Source organism: Phyllobates terribilis, unplaced genomic scaffold (genome assembly GCF_046119375.1).
Source record: "Phyllobates terribilis strain yellow unplaced genomic scaffold, ASM4611937v1 Scaffold_12__6_contigs__length_324123572, whole genome shotgun sequence".
Taxonomy (NCBI): Eukaryota; Metazoa; Chordata; class Amphibia; order Anura; family Dendrobatidae; genus Phyllobates; species Phyllobates terribilis.
The window spans coordinates 156759376-156775948 of record NW_027362772.1 but is presented as its reverse complement, the minus strand read 5'-3'; the positions used below and the strand labels follow the sequence as shown (position 1 = coordinate 156775948).

The 16573-nt window shown below is 43.4% G+C and overlaps 1 protein-coding gene across 8 annotated transcripts in view; it reads left to right on the top strand.

The window, feature by feature from the left end:
• Nucleotides 1–16573, top strand: part of PPFIA3 (PTPRF interacting protein alpha 3) — a 113769-nt gene that overhangs the window by 77174 nt on the left and 20022 nt on the right. For 4 of the 8 annotated variants that reach the window (XM_073656417.1, XM_073656416.1, XM_073656421.1 and 1 more), the window contains 12 exons: nt 1998–2145; nt 5015–5235; nt 5322–5544; nt 6525–6682; nt 9316–9473; nt 10470–10563; nt 12963–13044; nt 14071–14271; nt 14364–14426; nt 14742–14768; nt 15360–15535; nt 15707–15804. In XM_073656417.1, the coding sequence (XP_073512518.1) occupies nt 1998–2145; nt 5015–5235; nt 5322–5544; nt 6525–6682; nt 9316–9473; nt 10470–10563; nt 12963–13044; nt 14071–14271; nt 14364–14426; nt 14742–14768; nt 15360–15535; nt 15707–15804 (1649 nt within the window). The remainder of the gene's footprint in view (nt 1–1997; nt 2146–5014; nt 5236–5321; nt 5545–6524; nt 6683–9315; nt 9474–10469; nt 10564–12962; nt 13045–14070; nt 14272–14363; nt 14427–14741; nt 14769–15359; nt 15536–15706; nt 15805–16573) is intronic. The other 4 variants (XM_073656422.1, XM_073656420.1, XM_073656418.1 and 1 more) reach the window with 3 other exon arrangements.

Sequence of the window (16573 nt, the reverse complement as noted above, 5' to 3'; positions counted from 1 at the left end):
CAAAGATGGACATACTCTTAAAGGGACATTGGGATCTGAGACATTTATGGTGGGTTCCACTTCTGGGATACTCTCCAAAATGGGGATCCTCAGTTAGGACATCATTGACTGCACCATCCAGGCCGAGAATATGACCACAGAGAAGTGACCACACGTGTGTGCATCTCCCTCCATTCACTTCTATGAGAGCACACTCGTTCGTCTAACCTCAATAGAGGTGACTAGAGGGAGCCGCGCTCCATTTATAGGATAGGTCTGTGATGGCGGACCTTTTAGAGACCGAATTACTAAACTGCAACCAAAAACCAACGTTATTTGTCGCAAAATGTCAACAGGGCAATTTAACCTGAATGCTACATTTTTTGTCCCCATCCTGGTATAACGTCCCCCATCCTGGTATAACGTCCCCCATCCCGGTATAACGTCCCCCATCCCGGTATAACGTCCCCCATCCCGGTATAACATCCCCCATCCCGGTATAACATCCCCCATCCCGGTATAACGTCCCCCGTCCTAGTATAACGTCCACCATCTAGGTATAGCGTCCCCCATCTAGGTATAGCGTCCCCCATCTAGGTGTAATGTCCACATCCTGGTATAACGTCCCCTGTCCTGGTATAACGTCCCCCGTCCTGGTATAATGTCCCCCGTCCAGTTGTAACGTCCCCCGTCCAGTTGTAACGTCCCCCGCCCAGGTATAACGTCCCCCCGTCCAGGTATAATGTGCCCCATCCTGATGTAACGTCCACATTCTGGTATAATGCCCCCCATTTTGGCATAGTGTCCCCAATCCTGGTATAATGTCACCCATGCTGGTATAATGTCCTCATTATGATATAATATCTCCCATCCTGGTATAATGTCTGCCATAATGTTATAACATCCTCCATCCTGATATAATGTACCCCATTCTGGTATAACGTCCCCTATCCTGGTATAATGTATCCATCCTGGTATTCTGATACCGTCCCCCTTCCTTGTATAACGTCCCCCATTCTGGTATAACATCCCTCATTCTGGTATAATGTCACCATCCTGGTATAATGTCCCCTTCCTTGTATAACGTCCCCCATTCTGGTATAACATCCCCCATTCTGGTATAATGTCACCATCCTGGTATAACGTCCTCCATCCTGGTATAACGTCCCCCATCCTGGTATAACATCCCCAATCCTGGTATAACATCCCCCATCCTGGTATAACGTCCCCCATCCTGGTATAACGTCCCCCATCCTGGCACAGTGTCCCGATAGGTAGTACATAAATCCCTTGGATTTCCGTAGATGTCTACGATCGGAATACCCCTTCTAAGTGTATCCTCTTTGCTTTATCATGTCTTTTATATACCCTTCTATTTATTGCTGCACTCTATCTTTTCCCTTATACCACCGCACTCCACAAGTATCTGCTTCAACTATGCATTTTGTAAGTGTGTACTCCACCAACGTTTGACAATAAAAAAAAAAAAATAATTAATCGAATTTTGCTTGTCCGATTGTGACCAGTACGAGGGAGCGCAGATGTCGGAGTCTGTGGCCTGTGTGTTTTGGTGTCCATGTCTTTTATGTGTAACCACATGTTCTAGGCCTCCCGTCACCGAGCGGAGGACACCACTAAAGGGGATCGGCACATCTTCCCCGGAATGCTCCGCATCCGTCCGTCTTCACTGTCAGCCGCTTGTTTCCGGCAGTTTCACACTCAATGCTCCCATCAATTTCCAATTAATTTCCAATTTTTGCAAAAATTTCCAATTGATCCATACAATAGTGTGAAGCTGCAGGAACGGGGGGCCCCAAAAGTAGAAGCTCGAGTGTGGCTTCTCGTCTGTCATCACTGTGTAAATTCTACAGTTATGGACTGGTTGAAGCATGTGCATCACGTTTTTGCATGTACCGTACATGTCCGTGAAGCGAGGACGGGAAAGAAAAATTGCAAACTAGCGTCAATTGTTAGCAATTGTGCTCAATATTTTGCATTTTGTCGCCTTCCGTTTCTAGATCTCTCCCTGGCAGTGCCCTAGAGCTGCGCTACTCCCAGGCACCGACTCTACCCATGGGCAGCCACATGGATCACTACAGCAGCACTGCCGTGATTAGGCGGCCCAAAAAGGGTCGTTGGGCGGCACTGAAAGATGATCCCACCAAGGTACTGTTTTTGAAAACGTCTCCCCACAGACATTGAGGATGTGTAAAAAATGTTGGGGGTCTTCTCTTTGGCAGGAGAACAGATATAACAGAGAGAGGGGCCCCACAAGTACTGTTCTCCCGCTAATTAAAGAGTAACCGTCACTTTAAAGTTTTGTTTCTATAAATCAATAGTCCACGTGAAAATTAGCAACTTTGTCATATAGGCAGAAAAATCTGCTTCTTTCATCCTCCAAATTCTCAGTTCACGAGTAAAATGATTTTTCGGTGACTATAGACTTTCCTATTACTGAGATAGGAGATGACACTTGGTGCTCATAAAGTTCTATGGAGAATTGATACTATTGATTTATGAAATAAAAATTGAAATGACGGGTACTTTTTAAGTTCATGGTAACTGGGGCAGTTATATCTTATCACTTGAGTACAATGGCACGTCTTTTGCCATGAGGCATCTTGCCTCAGCAGAAATCTTCCCCCTTTGTTCTAGACAAACGTCACCAGATTTTTTTTAAATTGTATTTCTAGGTTTAGTTTGCTTTTATAGAGAATCTGTTTTTTGTTTTGTAATCCAAGAGTAGTATAATGTATGGGGCAGAGACCCTGATTCCACGGATGTGTCATTTGTTCAGCAATTTGTTGTAGTTTCAAAACAATTAGTGTTTTATCTGCAGGAGATTATCACTGCAGGACTAGATGTCATGTGCCCAGTTAATCTGTATAACCCTACCCCCACCACTGATTGGCAGCTTGCTTAGAGTGTACACAGGAAGCTACCAATCAGGAGTGTGGGCGGGGTTATACACAGTTCAGCATTCTGATTGCTGCTACATCTACAGAAGAGAAAACAGGGATTCTATCAAAACTACAACAAGCAGCCCAGTAAGTGATACATCACTGGAATCAGGGTCTCTGCCCCTACATCATTTAGCAAAACATTGCTGGCAGATTCACTTTTACTTCATTATAGTTTGTCCTGATGAAGAACTGTGATACTTCGAAACGCGTTGACGAATAAACTGCGTTCCTGCATTTCTGTTTCCTGCTCAGATTTTAACCCATTCTTCTCCAGCCTTACATGTAGTATGGCGTAGGTCATGGAGATGCCATAAATATACAAATTAATGGGGCCCTTTGTCCTTCAATGGACGGTGCTGTTGATCAGCTCCTATTCCTCCCACATGCACACGAGTATTCTGTTTATCAATGGGGAGAGAGGAATAAGTTACTGTCAGACACTTCTTAGCTGGGAACAACAGGATGGGGCAGTGAAATCCAACAGGCCCGATCCTTCCGTCCCCACCATCTGACTTTAGAGGAGTCTTGCTTGAATTTCTTGGTGTTATCCTTGATGTAAATCATTCTCTTTCTTTGTTTTCATGCCTTTTCCTTGGACTCGCCCTCTTGTAAGTATCCTTGCTCGTTGTGCCACATAGAACATGGCATTGGAGGAGTAAATCGCATATTATCTTGATAGGCATTGATGTCCTGGTATAATGGGCACTATATATATGCATTGTATGTATGGGCTGGATACAGATGAGATGAACCCGGGGGAAGCGAGGACAAGCGCTGGACAGGAAAATGTCCGTCAGTGCTTACCCTCGGCCAGGAATTCACTCTGCTCCCAATAAGGTGCATGGCTGACAGCTATATCCTGGTCCCGGACCCTCCTCTGCTCAGAGGAAACAGCTGCACTGGGGCCGCTCACTGAGTGGGTATTTATTTTCCCATAAAGTCTTTTCAAACGAATTGGCTTTATTAGTCCGCAGTGCCGAGAATCCCATTAAAGGGTAAAATTGTAAAGTGCTTGTAAAAATAAGTAACTTTGCAGCGCTTACAAGCTATTTTCTAAAGAGCTTGTAAGCGCCTCTATGAAGCTGGATATGACCAATTTCAGGTCTGTAATGCTCCTGCCGCAGTTCAGACCTGTGGGTGACTATGTCACAGGTCTGAACTGTCAATCATCAGGAGCGCACTGCTCCCTGGTAAGCGGGAAGCCCCGAGCAGGGGAACCGTGCGCTCCTGAAGGCACAACCTTTTAATATGAAACATCTAGCAACTCTTGTACAACATGGTAGTGGTATTATGCTTGATAATGGTGAGTGGTGCAATATGGGGACTTTTTCATGAAGTAATGTTACCTGCAGCCGCCACTGGGGGGAGCTCACTGCATACAAAGTTATATATAGGTTCCTCGGTGGTCCTCACTTTGCACAGGCACCGAGCACTTCCAGCCCTTGCGGTACCATGCAGCATCAGTTGATTGCCTTTCCTGCTGCAATCTGTAGAGTGGACATCCCCTTTAAGTGAGTCAATGATCACTGCAGCATAGCACTTCTGCACAGGAACAGCAAAAATGCCAGCGGCTAGAACAGTGAGATTAGCTATGGGGTCATAATTGATAGGGGCTGTCTACTTTTGGGGGAAACTTTTTTTAAAAAATACTTAAATGCCTACATTTGTGGTTAAAATTAATTTTTGCAATTGGATTCCATAAAACATTTTGCACCGTTTGGTCCTCACATGCTCATTAATAAGGTCTGTGGTCATAAATCAACTACGAAGAGCTCAGAAAAAAACAGATAAGAGATACAAACTCTCCTGTCGTTCATTATGATTGAGCTCACTGACGTATTCTCAGTTAACTCCTTCCAGACAGCGCAACATCTAGGTTATTTTATTGAAACCCAATTATTTTTAGCCCCAAAAATGTTGATTTAAGTAATAGTGAATCGTCCTGAAAGGTGAACAATCTCTTTAAGGAGTTTACCCGGATATAGGCCACTCTAAAAAAAAAAACCAAAAAAACGGAGGCTGCTGTATATGTCTTTTAATCTACGTTGGCACGATTCTCCTTTCCGTTGCAGATTCGAACGCTGGACGAGCAGGACTGGGAGCGGGCGCAGCAGGCCAACGTGCTGGCCAACGTGGCACAAGCGTTTGAAGGAGACTTGGACGGCTCGGATGAAGACGACCGAGAAACCATCTTCAGCTCGGCGGACCTGCTGTCTCCCAGCGGCCAGACGGATGTGCAGACGCTGGCGATCATGCTACAGGAGCAGCTGGAAGCCATCAACAAGGAGATCAAGTAAGCAGTGGTGCACCGCCCCAGGCCGTGTTGCGTCTCCAATCGTTCCTCTTTGCTTCCCTGCTGACGCTGCTTGCTCTCCACAGGTTAATACAAGAAGAGAAGGAGACCACCGAGCTGCGAGCTGAGGAGATCGAGAGCCGGGTCACCAGTGGGACCCTGGATGGCTCCCTTGGACGCTATCGCTCCGCCAGTTCCATCCCAACGTCCGTCACCACCTCTACACTGGCCAGTCCTTCTCCACCCAGCAGCGGGCACTCCACTCCTCGCATCACCCCTCACAGCCCTGCCAGGGAGGGAGAGAAATTTGTAAGCACTTTTTTCCATACTCATTACGTAGATCTTTCCTTCAAAAAACTAAAAATCTTTCACGAAACTATCGTGATCAACCATCGCCCCCAAACACCCCAAAACAACCAGATTTCGAATATCCCCCAGCCTCTTTCCAAATTACCATGAGTCATCCAAAATGATCATTAGTTGTCAAATTGCACCCCATAAATGTTCATTATGATTGAAATCAGGGGTCATCCACCTTTTGGGATCAATTTTATATATTTTTTTAAACCTTAAATGCATATTTTTGGGTCTAAATATAATTTTTGCAATAAGATTGTATCAAAAGTTTAGCACGTTTTGCCTTTTATAGCCTTTTGTGTTGCATAGTCTGTTTCTTGCTGCAGAATGAGTTAACTGAGAGTCCAACAGTGAGCTCGATCTTACATATATATATTTTTTTCTTATCTGTCTTTTTCTGAGCTCCTCTCACTTGATTTATGAAAGTGCATGAAAATAAAGAGCCTGGGAAAGCCAAAGGGTGCAACATTTTTAATGGAAACGAATTGCAAAAATTATTTTTAGCACCAAATACATGCAGTTAAGTAAGGAAAAAAAAAATATCCTTAATGGTGGACAACCCCTTTAACTCTTAGGGTATGTTCACACACATTAGGTAAATCTTACCCCTTATATGACCTGGCCCTTGAAATTTTACCATCAATATGCAGCAGATTTTCTGTTTGCACCATTGCGGATCCACGAGGAGTGCGCATCCTACACATGGGGCCATATATGAAGCATATAGTTCCTAGTTTTGGCCACCACAGTATAATTGTGTGTAGAAAGTTCCTGAAACTTAGTGAATACCATTATTAGTACATAGGCGATACGCAGTATGTTTTTGGCCACCTAGTGTTCATATTTGGAACTGCAACTTCAATCCCATTTACAAGAGTAGTCAGGAAACGTCTATTGTTGTCAGAATATTTGCATTCATTTTTTCTCTTTAGAATCACGTCCCTAAAGAAGACAGCAGAGACGAGAAGTCCTTAATGCAATGTGAGACAACCCCACCCTTGACCCCTCGCGCTGTACGACTGGAAAGAATGACCCAAGCTCTTGCGCTACAGGCCACCTCTTTGGAGGATGGACGAGAATCCAGAGCAAGGTAAGAAGTGGTTGGATGATATGTCTCAAATACTTCCAGGAAGAGTAAAACTGACTTTGTAGTCATTTACATTAAATTTAAATCAATTCAGAATTTTTTTATTGGAAAAAATTGATGGTGGGGTTTATTTTGGGGAAAGAATGATTAATATAGCTCTACATTGGCTTTGGTGCCACAGGGTTGTGGAATGCTAATCTAAAGATTGCTAAATCATTTGAAGTTATAGTTTAGGGTGTATGTTTTTGTTTTTTTGCAATTCTCTGATGCAGTGTCTAAAGCTGGAATACACTTTAATGGAGCTTTCCAAGCTTCTTTCAATAGAAGATCTAGTGCCGACTAGATTCTCATCCGCTTCTCTCAAAAGAAGATCTAGTGCCGACTAGATTCTCATCCGCTTCTCTCAAAAGAAGATCTAGTGCCGACTAGATTCTCATCCGCTTCTCTCAAAGGAAGATCTAGTAACGACTAGATTCTCATCCGCTTCTCTCAAAGGAAGATCTAGTGCCGACTAGATTCTAATCCGCTTCTCAATGGAAGATCTAGTGCCGACTAGATTCTCATTCGCTTCTCTCAATGGAAGATCTAGTGCCGATTAGATTCTCATCTGCTTCTCTCAAAAGAAGATCTAGTACCGACTAGATTCTCATCCGCTTCTCTCAAAGGAAGATCTAGTGCCGACTAGATTCTCATCCGCTTCTCTCAGTGGAAGATCTAGTGCCAACTAGATTCTCATCCGCTTCTCTCAATGGAAGATCTAGTGCCGACTAGATTCTCATCCGCTTCTCTCAATGGAAGATCTAGTGCCGACTAGATTCTCATCCGCTTCTCTCAAAAGAAGATCTAGTGCCGACTAGATTCTCATCCGCTTCTCTCAAAGGAAGATCTAGTGCCGACTAGATTCTCATCCACTTCTCTCAATGGAAGATCTAGTGCCGACTAGATTCTCATCCGCTTCTCTCAAAGGAAGCTCTAGTGCCGACTAGATTCTCATCCGCTTCTCTCAATGGAAGATCTAGTGCCGACTAGATTCTCATCCGTTTCTCTCAAAAGAAGATCTAGTGCCGACTAGATTCTCATCCGCTTCTCTCAATGGAAGCTCTAGTGCCGACTACATACTTGTCCATTTCTCTCAATGGAAGATCTAGTGCTGACTACATTCTCATCCATTTCTCTCAATGGAAGACCTAGTGTTGACTAGATTCTCATCTACTTCTCTCAATACAAGATCTAGTGCTGACTAGATTCTCATCCGCTTCTCTCAGTAGAAGTTTTAGTGCCGACTACATACGCATCCATTTCTCTCAATGGAAGATCTAGTGCCAACTAGATTCTCACCTGCTTCTCTCAATAGAAGTTTGAGATAAGCGGATGATAATCTAGTCGGCACATGACTGCAGAAATTTGGCAGAAGTTTGGAAAGCCCCTTTAAATATCTGCACACTCAGTTCAGCTGGGTATACAAGTGTTCTGTATGGGGGAAGAGGAGAAAGGTGCATCAGACACCTCTAGTCTGACCTTGAGTGATCACGTCCGTGTTATTATTTCTGTGTCGAAAATAACCCTTTAATGTTGTATGATTAGGAAGATTTGCAGGCCAAGATGGCAGGTCATTTGGAAATATACCTTATTGGGAGCTGCAGCGGCAGCCATATTGTTTGTCACACACTTTTATTATACAATATAAAACTAAGAAATAATTTTTGCCATCATTTCCGACACAGACTTGCCCACTTCTCATGGTTGCGAAAGGGCTAAAAGGTGCACACATGGTTCAGTAGAGAGATAAAATGGTTTTATTGAGCGGCGAGGCCTGGAGCCATTGCACGTCCCTCGCTCCTCATATTCATCATCCTCGCACATGTAATAGTGACTCGTCAGGCAGAAGTAAAACTGTTTGTACAGTGGGTAAAGTCATTATCATGGTTACTTGGTCACGGAGCAGCTTTTAGAACACAGTCTTGTGTTTTCCTGCACAAAAGATTCTTTAAAGTATAAGTTCTTAACCTTTTTCCACGAAACAGCCAGATTAAAAATTATATTTGGCTTTCACTCGATTCAGTATGAGCTCCATTAGTGTAACTGAACAAGTCTGATCACCACCGCTCCATCATCTACATAAAAGCTGTTTCAAAGGTTAAAGACTTTTTTTAACTTGCAATAAATGTTGTTTTTTTTTAACCTGATGTAAATACCGCTGTTCTCCTGAATCCGGCGTAGTTTTTCTTTTGTTTCTACGCCTCTCCGTTCCTGAGATACGGCCTCTTCTTCCCTGTATAGAAATCTACTCTTGTTATTCAAGTGGGCATGTCGTTGACTCTTCTGGGGGCATGTTCTTGAGGACCATACCCCTTTGGCTAAAAAGACTAGAAAAAGGGCCATATCTCAGGAACAGAGAGGTGCAGGAAAAAAAGAAAAACAACGCCGGATTCAGGAGAACAGCGGCTTTCACACCAAATAACAAAATTATGTTTTTATGGCAAGTGACCGGTCCTCTTTAAAGCTGTCCCTTTCATCATCAGAATGCTCTGATTTGCTTAATAAGAGACATACCGATATCTGAGCAGGTCTGTTCACAGATGGAGTCTGATACAGGGATGATTTTTTGCATAATGAAAATTTATTTCTTCTCGCAGCCTGGGTGCGGATGGACTTGGAGGCACTAACAGCACCAGCCAGGACTCCCTGCATAAAGCTGCTAAAAAGAAAAGCATCAAGTCCTCAATTGGGCGTTTGTTCGGCAAAAAGGAGAAGGGACGTATGGGACAGATGGGACGAGACTCCTCATCTCTGGGTAAGGCTGTTGGGTTTCTTGCTATCCCATCAGTTTCCTATGGGGGGCATAGTTTAATGAATCACTGTAATGCAACACAGTGCAAAGTCATCATCACATTTGCTTTTCGCTTCCTTTCATTGTGTGGAGGGTCTTTACTGAGCTTGTTCTTTTCAGATATGATATATTCTCGGCACACATACACCGCCCATACACCCACCGTTTCGTCAGACAGCGATTCCTACTAACCCCCCAATACACATGAACGCACATGTTCTTCACAGAGAGATGGAATAAACTTCCGCCAGACACCCCTGGCTTTTCTCCCGTGAAAACAAAGGATCGGACATGTTGAAATTCAACATGCCCAATCCTTGTTTGTAGAAACATCAACAATTTTTCTTTTCTCATCCTCCCCGGGTCCAGTACCGCTGCTCGCTGTCACTCGTCGGGATTAGCCCAGCTGGAATGTCTTAGGATTTAGCCTCCTGCAGCTTCACCCGGCACAGTCCGACACCAGCTCCTATGTAGGCATGGCCTTTATTAATAGAACTGGACAACCCACGGGGGGCGAAGTCATATTTATTCTTCAGGACAGTATTGATCACTACGGCAGCTTTGGATTGAACATATGTACAGTATGTAGGTCACATTTATTTGCCTTGGTTTGCATTGCAATGGGATCCTACTACACCGCTGTGCCTGTGATAGAAGCTAGGTGGCGCTCTTGTCCTTTCCAGAACTGGTCAGAGTCGGTATATGCCCCCATATTCTTTAATACCCAGAAAGGATAAAACATTTTAATAGTATGAAAATTATCCCATTGATACTAATAAAGAAGCGTTCAAGGTGTAATAAAGCAAAATCTCCAAAAAAAGGGCTTCTTTCCAATTCGGCCAGAAATGTGCATGGTCATCATACTGTCTTGACATCTTCGGATCCCACGTGGTTTTAGAACAAGATGCCCCCCTTATGCCATAGCAGTGTTAACAGTCTCCACCCTCTTGACTTTTGCAGCTGGCACGCCCTCCGAGGAGACCTCGCCCGCTGATCCCATGGGCTTGTCCAAGCTGGCAGGACCTGTGGACAAAGACCGCAGGAACAAGAAGAAGTAAGTCGTTTCTGCTCGTACTCTGAGATTCTGAGAAATGATGCCGGTCGGTAATTAAAGGGGTTGTCTGTAGTAAAGCATTAGGCTTTAACTATGCTGTTAACCATTTAGATGCTGCTATGCTGTTAACCATTTAGATGCTGCTATCCATCTTGGATCGTGGCACTTAAAGGGTTATTTTTTATCTTCATAGATCAGAATTGTTGGCCAGTGTTTGGAAAAAAAACAAGCAATTTTGTAATATATTTGCAGCCGGTTTTGAGATATGGACTCTTTTCTCTTGTTTACAGCTTGTTGCCTAGGAGACCGACCACCGCTGTTGTCTATCAGCGGTGGGCAAATGTGTTCAGCACTTACGACTTCTTTTCTATTGAGCTTGTCAGCTTTGCTCTGAAGCTACCCAGGGTCACTGGGACTTGCTGTCAGCTCCCAATCCTGGCCAGCTTCAGCGCGGTGGTCAGTCTCCTAGGCAACGAGCTATAAATAAGAGATATTGTTTCTACAAGCACTATCAAACAATATCAATATGTGAAGATGGAAAAAACCTTTAAGTCGTCATAAAAATTATGGGTTTAAGAAAATGGTAACATAAATCAAATTTTATTATTTATTTTATTTTTTTTACAAATTTATGATTTTTTTTCACCACTTAAATAAAAAAAAAAAAAACTATTTAACTCTGGTGTCTCTGTAATCGCACTGACCTGGAGAGTCCTGTTTCCACTGCATTTGGATTTTCTTTCCGGTTGTCTGTACATTGTATGGTAAAAGGAATGGGTCAGAAAAATAAAATGGGTATGGATTTTGGAAGAAGAGAAGAGAAAAAAAAGCAAACACGCAAAAATGAAAAAATTGCCTGGTCATGCATCTTGCATTGTGCCATTCCTCTGCTGTTCTTCCTGCAAACCCTGCATATTTTCTATCACCCCTATAGTGGAGCGTCACTCAGTCTGCAAACCCTGCATATTTTCTATCACCCTTATAGCGGAGGGTCATTCAGTCTGCAAATCCTGCATATTTTCTATCACCCCTATAGCGGAACGTCACTCAGTCTGCAAACCCTGCATATTTTCTATCACCCCTATAGCGGAGGGTCACTCAGTCTGCAAATTCTGCTTATTTTCTATCACCCCTATAGCAGAGGGTCACTCAGTCTGCAAAACCTGCATTTTTTTCTATCCCCTTTATAGCGGAGGGTCGCTCCGTTTCGGCTTAGTCTTCTAGCGCCGTTGTTTTCCCAGTTTATCTAGGTCTGTGTTCTATTTGTGGCACAGACACGTTGGAGCAGAAAGTCATGCAGCTTGAACAGGTGTAAATTGCGTCAGTGACTCACTGCTTGTCATCTGCTGAAATATCATCTTGTTTATACCTGCGGTCACAAATGTGTGTGAAATGCTGAGCGGTTTATGTGCCGGGCGGGTGATCACGAGTTGTACCGCGGCAATGTGAACGTCAGAACAAACGTGGGTCGCTCAACAATCCTGCAAGTGGGGGTCCCTTGAGCTTGGCTTTTATTAAAGAAGACCCATCACCTCTGTCTGCCTCTTTATATCTTGTATTCCCTGTACTATAACAATTATGGAGCTTTTTAAAAAAAAAATAAAAATAAAAATAATGCGTTCTGACATTCCTCTGTTATTCCTCCTGCAAATATCTAATTTTTAAAGGGGTATGCCCCTACTCATTCTAACATTGTCAGCACTCATTGGAAAACGCCTGACTATGCAGCTAAACACCTCCCTTCCTGCTCCCTCAAAGTGGTTACACCCAGTTGTCAATTTATTTATACATTTCCAGGGGTAATAACAGAATTTATTGAAAACTTGTCAAGATAGCCGAAAAAAATTGAAACTTCTAGCTTATAAACAGACTTTTAAACCCCATTGCTGTGGGTTGTTGGAATTTGTGATAAGTTTTTAAAGGGGTTGTCCACATTTGGGGACAATTAATTTTTTTTTACATAAAAAAAATCACTTTGGCTGTTGGGTTTCATTAAAAATTGCGCACAATTTGCCTTCTTTAGCAGCTGTGTTGCACTCTTTATTGAATGAGTTAACTGAGAATCTATCAGTGAGCTGCTTGGTAGGGGATGAACTGATAGAATATGGACAAGAGATGAAAAGTTGTAGAGTGAAATTGTGAGATCCTATCACTCAGTTTCCATTGACAAGGGAGCAGGAGATATGGAGGGCTACCTCCAAGCATTGCAAAGTGCAGGGTATTCAATAAGGGAACAGCAGCTGGTCCACACTGGCGGAAAAAAGAGACTACGAGATGGGGGAAGGTGACTGCCTGGGTTCCACACCATGCTGCTGTTCCCTCCTGACTGTAGACAGGACTTTTTAATTAAAGTATTTAAAAAATATTGGTTTTATTAAATGTTTGTGTTTTTTTTTCAGGCATGAGCTTCTAGAAGAGGCCTGTAGACAAGGACTTCCATTTGCTGCCTGGGATGGACCTACTGTTGTTTCTTGGTTGGAGGTATAGTACCAAAGTATATCCAGAGTATATGCCTTAAAGGGAGTCTCCCCATTGTGGATTATTATGTCACGTTTTGTGAAACATTCTATTCTGATTAATTTTCTAATGTATCTTTATCCTGATCGAACTTTCTTTTTCTCATACAGAGCTCCAAATCTCTTGTATAGCGATATCATTTTTACTACCTACAGCCACCAGTAGGGAGAGTTTAGGAGGTTACTGCAGTTCAGTGTACAACAGTATGCAGAAAACTCCCTCTAGTGGTAACTGCCAGTAGCACTTTTTCTTATCTAAATCAATCACAGGCTGGACTTTATAGTAGACCGTGATTCTAGCTATATATTGTAATACTGTGATATTGCAGTATATTGAATAAGAGATCAGATGATCACAGGTTCAAGTGCCCTAAGCATAAAAAATATATAATAAAGCTTACTTGGTATTGTCGCGTCTGACAGTCCAATCTATCAAAAAAAATTAAAAATAAAATTATCTAAACACCGTAAGTAAAAAAAGAAATCGAAATCTAGAATTGCTGTTTTTCGGTTACCGCATCTCCCACAAAAACTGCATTAAAAAGTGATCAAAACATAGAACTTACCATAAAATGCCATAAACAAAAATGTCAACTGACCACTCAAAAAATCAAGCTCTCAAACAGCTTCATCGATAGAAAATCGGTACAGGTCTCACAAAATGGCAAAACAAAATAATGTTTTTTTTTCTTTTGCAAAAAATTTTTTCCACTTAAAGGGAAACTGTCACTTGATTCATGCTGCCCAAAACGCACACAGCATGAATCAGAGCCTGACTGCACGATTGCAGCCAGGTACATTTTTCCTTGAAATGTTCCAGCGTTTCAGAAAAAATTAGTTAGAAGAACCAGCCAGGACCATAACTGGAAACAGGTGTAGTCCAGCGCCACTCTTGGCCGGCTCTCCCTATCACTGTCCCTGGCCGGCTCTTCCAAGCGCCGTCCCAAATCTGAAAACCCTCTTACTATTGACCATCTTCTTCCTTTCACAGCTGTGGGTTGGGATGCCAGCCTGGTACGTGGCCGCCTGCCGCGCCAACGTGAAGAGCGGAGCCATCATGGCTAACTTGTCCGATACAGAAATCCAGCGTGAGATTGGGATCAGCAACCCTCTCCACCGCCTGAAGCTGCGCCTCGCCATCCAGGAGATGGTCTCTCTTACGAGTCCGTCAGCACCGGCCACATCCCGCACGGTGAGACCTCGTATCCTGACTGTACTGCGTGCATGTGTGCGTGCTTCTGATTAGTACATTAACCCTCTCACCCCTTACTCTTTTCCGTCTAGTCAACAGGAAACGTGTGGATGACCCATGAAGAGATGGAGACGCTGACCGCCACTACTAAACCCGTGAGTAGTGTGAATTAATCAATGCGTTGTCTCTTTAAAACCGGGGGTGGGAGGTCATAAATCACTTTTTCCATCAAAGCTGAAAACAATGTTAGTGACTGCTTATATGTAGCAGCATTACCAATAAATCTTGCCACGTGTGGTTCATTTCTTTGTCCTCATGGGACAACGGTACAACCTGGCAGAGCGTAGCATCCTCATCGGCTGTACTGTGATGCTTTGCTTTCCTATACTTCTGCTTCTTGTCTAACCTGTCGCTCACTGCTTCTATATCTTCTTTCTTATTTTTTTTAACACTCTCGCTCCCCTGGTCAGGAGACTAAGGAGATCAGTTGGGAACAGGTAGGTGGATGTGTAGAAATGTGGTAAAAAAAGAAATGCATGCATGATACTTTCCTCCAAATCTTCTGCTGCTCCCGTGCGATGCTCCCCTGCTTGTCTTTGTATCAGGCATTCAGTAAGGACATGTGAGCCCTGCAACCCGCATCATCACTGGATGCTAGGATCCAAACACTGGCAAGGGAACATGCGAGCATCACCATGGGGTTGACATAAAACTAAAATGGGAGATTCACCTTCCCAATTTTAAGTGATTGCTGTATCTCCGCTGGTAATCTGTAGCTAAATCCACTTTAGGATTTAATTGCTGATTTCTTTTTCCGCACCTAAATCAGTATGGAAAAATCTGCATCAGAAATTGATATGCAACGTGTGAATGGGTATTTGAAAAACCCACATACTCGTATTGCAAATTGCTGTGGATCTGCGCGACAAATTTGAGATATGTGATCTTGGCCTTACCCAGTTCCTACTGAAATTTTGTAGAATGGGCATGCCAGGTTACTTAAGGTGGAGACACGATTCCTAGCCCCCCTCCTGCTCCATTAAAGGGTAATGGACATTTCATATTTACGCTGACTCTTGCGTCGACAGATCCTGGCCTACGGAGACATGAATCACGAGTGGGTCGGTAATGACTGGCTGCCGAGTCTTGGCTTACCCCAGTATCGGAGCTACTTCATGGAGTCCTTAGTCGATGCCAGGATGTTAGACCACCTGAACAAAAAGGAGCTTCGAGGACAACTCAAAATGGTAGATAGTTTCCACAGGTGGGTATAATATTTTACTAACTCTCTTACTTATCTCTTAGAAGGCCCTATGTCTCCAGGAGGGGTCCTGAGTGGTGGGACCACCACTAGGATGTCCTTATGATCTAATAGGATATATGGCTCGTCCTGAAAACTCACCCTACAAATGTTTTATTTTATTTGTATTTTTAGGGTTAGCCTTCATTACGGTATCATGTGCCTGAAGAGACTGAACTATGACCGTAAAGAACTGGAGAGGAGACGAGAGGAAAGCCAAAATCAACTTAAAGGTAAGAGAACAGGCTGTCAATGAAGGATATTGTCCAAAAATATTCTAAAAATAATTGTATCAGGTGGCCACGTCTCGATGATGGCTCAGCGCCATCTTAACGGTATCACAGGATTTCTTATGCTATGCTCATGCGTCCTGGTGTATAGGTGGGTGAGGAGAATTGGTGTGCACACAGTAGGATGCCGATGTGCTAGCGGAAGTCGGTGCGAATCCCTGGTATACATAGATAGCAATTTCACAGCACACTCAATAATGCAAAAATCCAGAAAACCTCCCTCTGTTTGAGTATCCTCATGTGGTTATCGCCACATCAGGGTCGAGGTACTTGTTTGAGGACTTGAAAGTGTAATTGTGACATGGAGTGTCTGGCATTGGAGAAGTGGCGTGGTAGGGGTAACCATGTTTACCAACAGCGGATGGTGGATTTGTGACTGGCGATGCGGTCCCTGATGTGTTGGGTAGTTTCGTTGACGTAGAGGAGGCCACATGGACATTTTCACGACGTAGACCTCAAAATTAGAATTTCTTGCTGGGATATGATTGACCTGTTCTAGGATGTAAGACTATGTTAGATTTAATAACATTAGAGCAGACCACACAATTGAGACAAGGACATTTTCCATGTTTCTGGGTACCTAAGAAGTGTTGAATGGGCAGGTTTGTTGTGCTACCTATGGTCGAACTAAGTGATCCTTGATGTTGCGGGATTTTTTAGTGCTCATAAGTGCTGATGATTTAAAGGCTTCAATGTCAGGGTAGGCTCGATT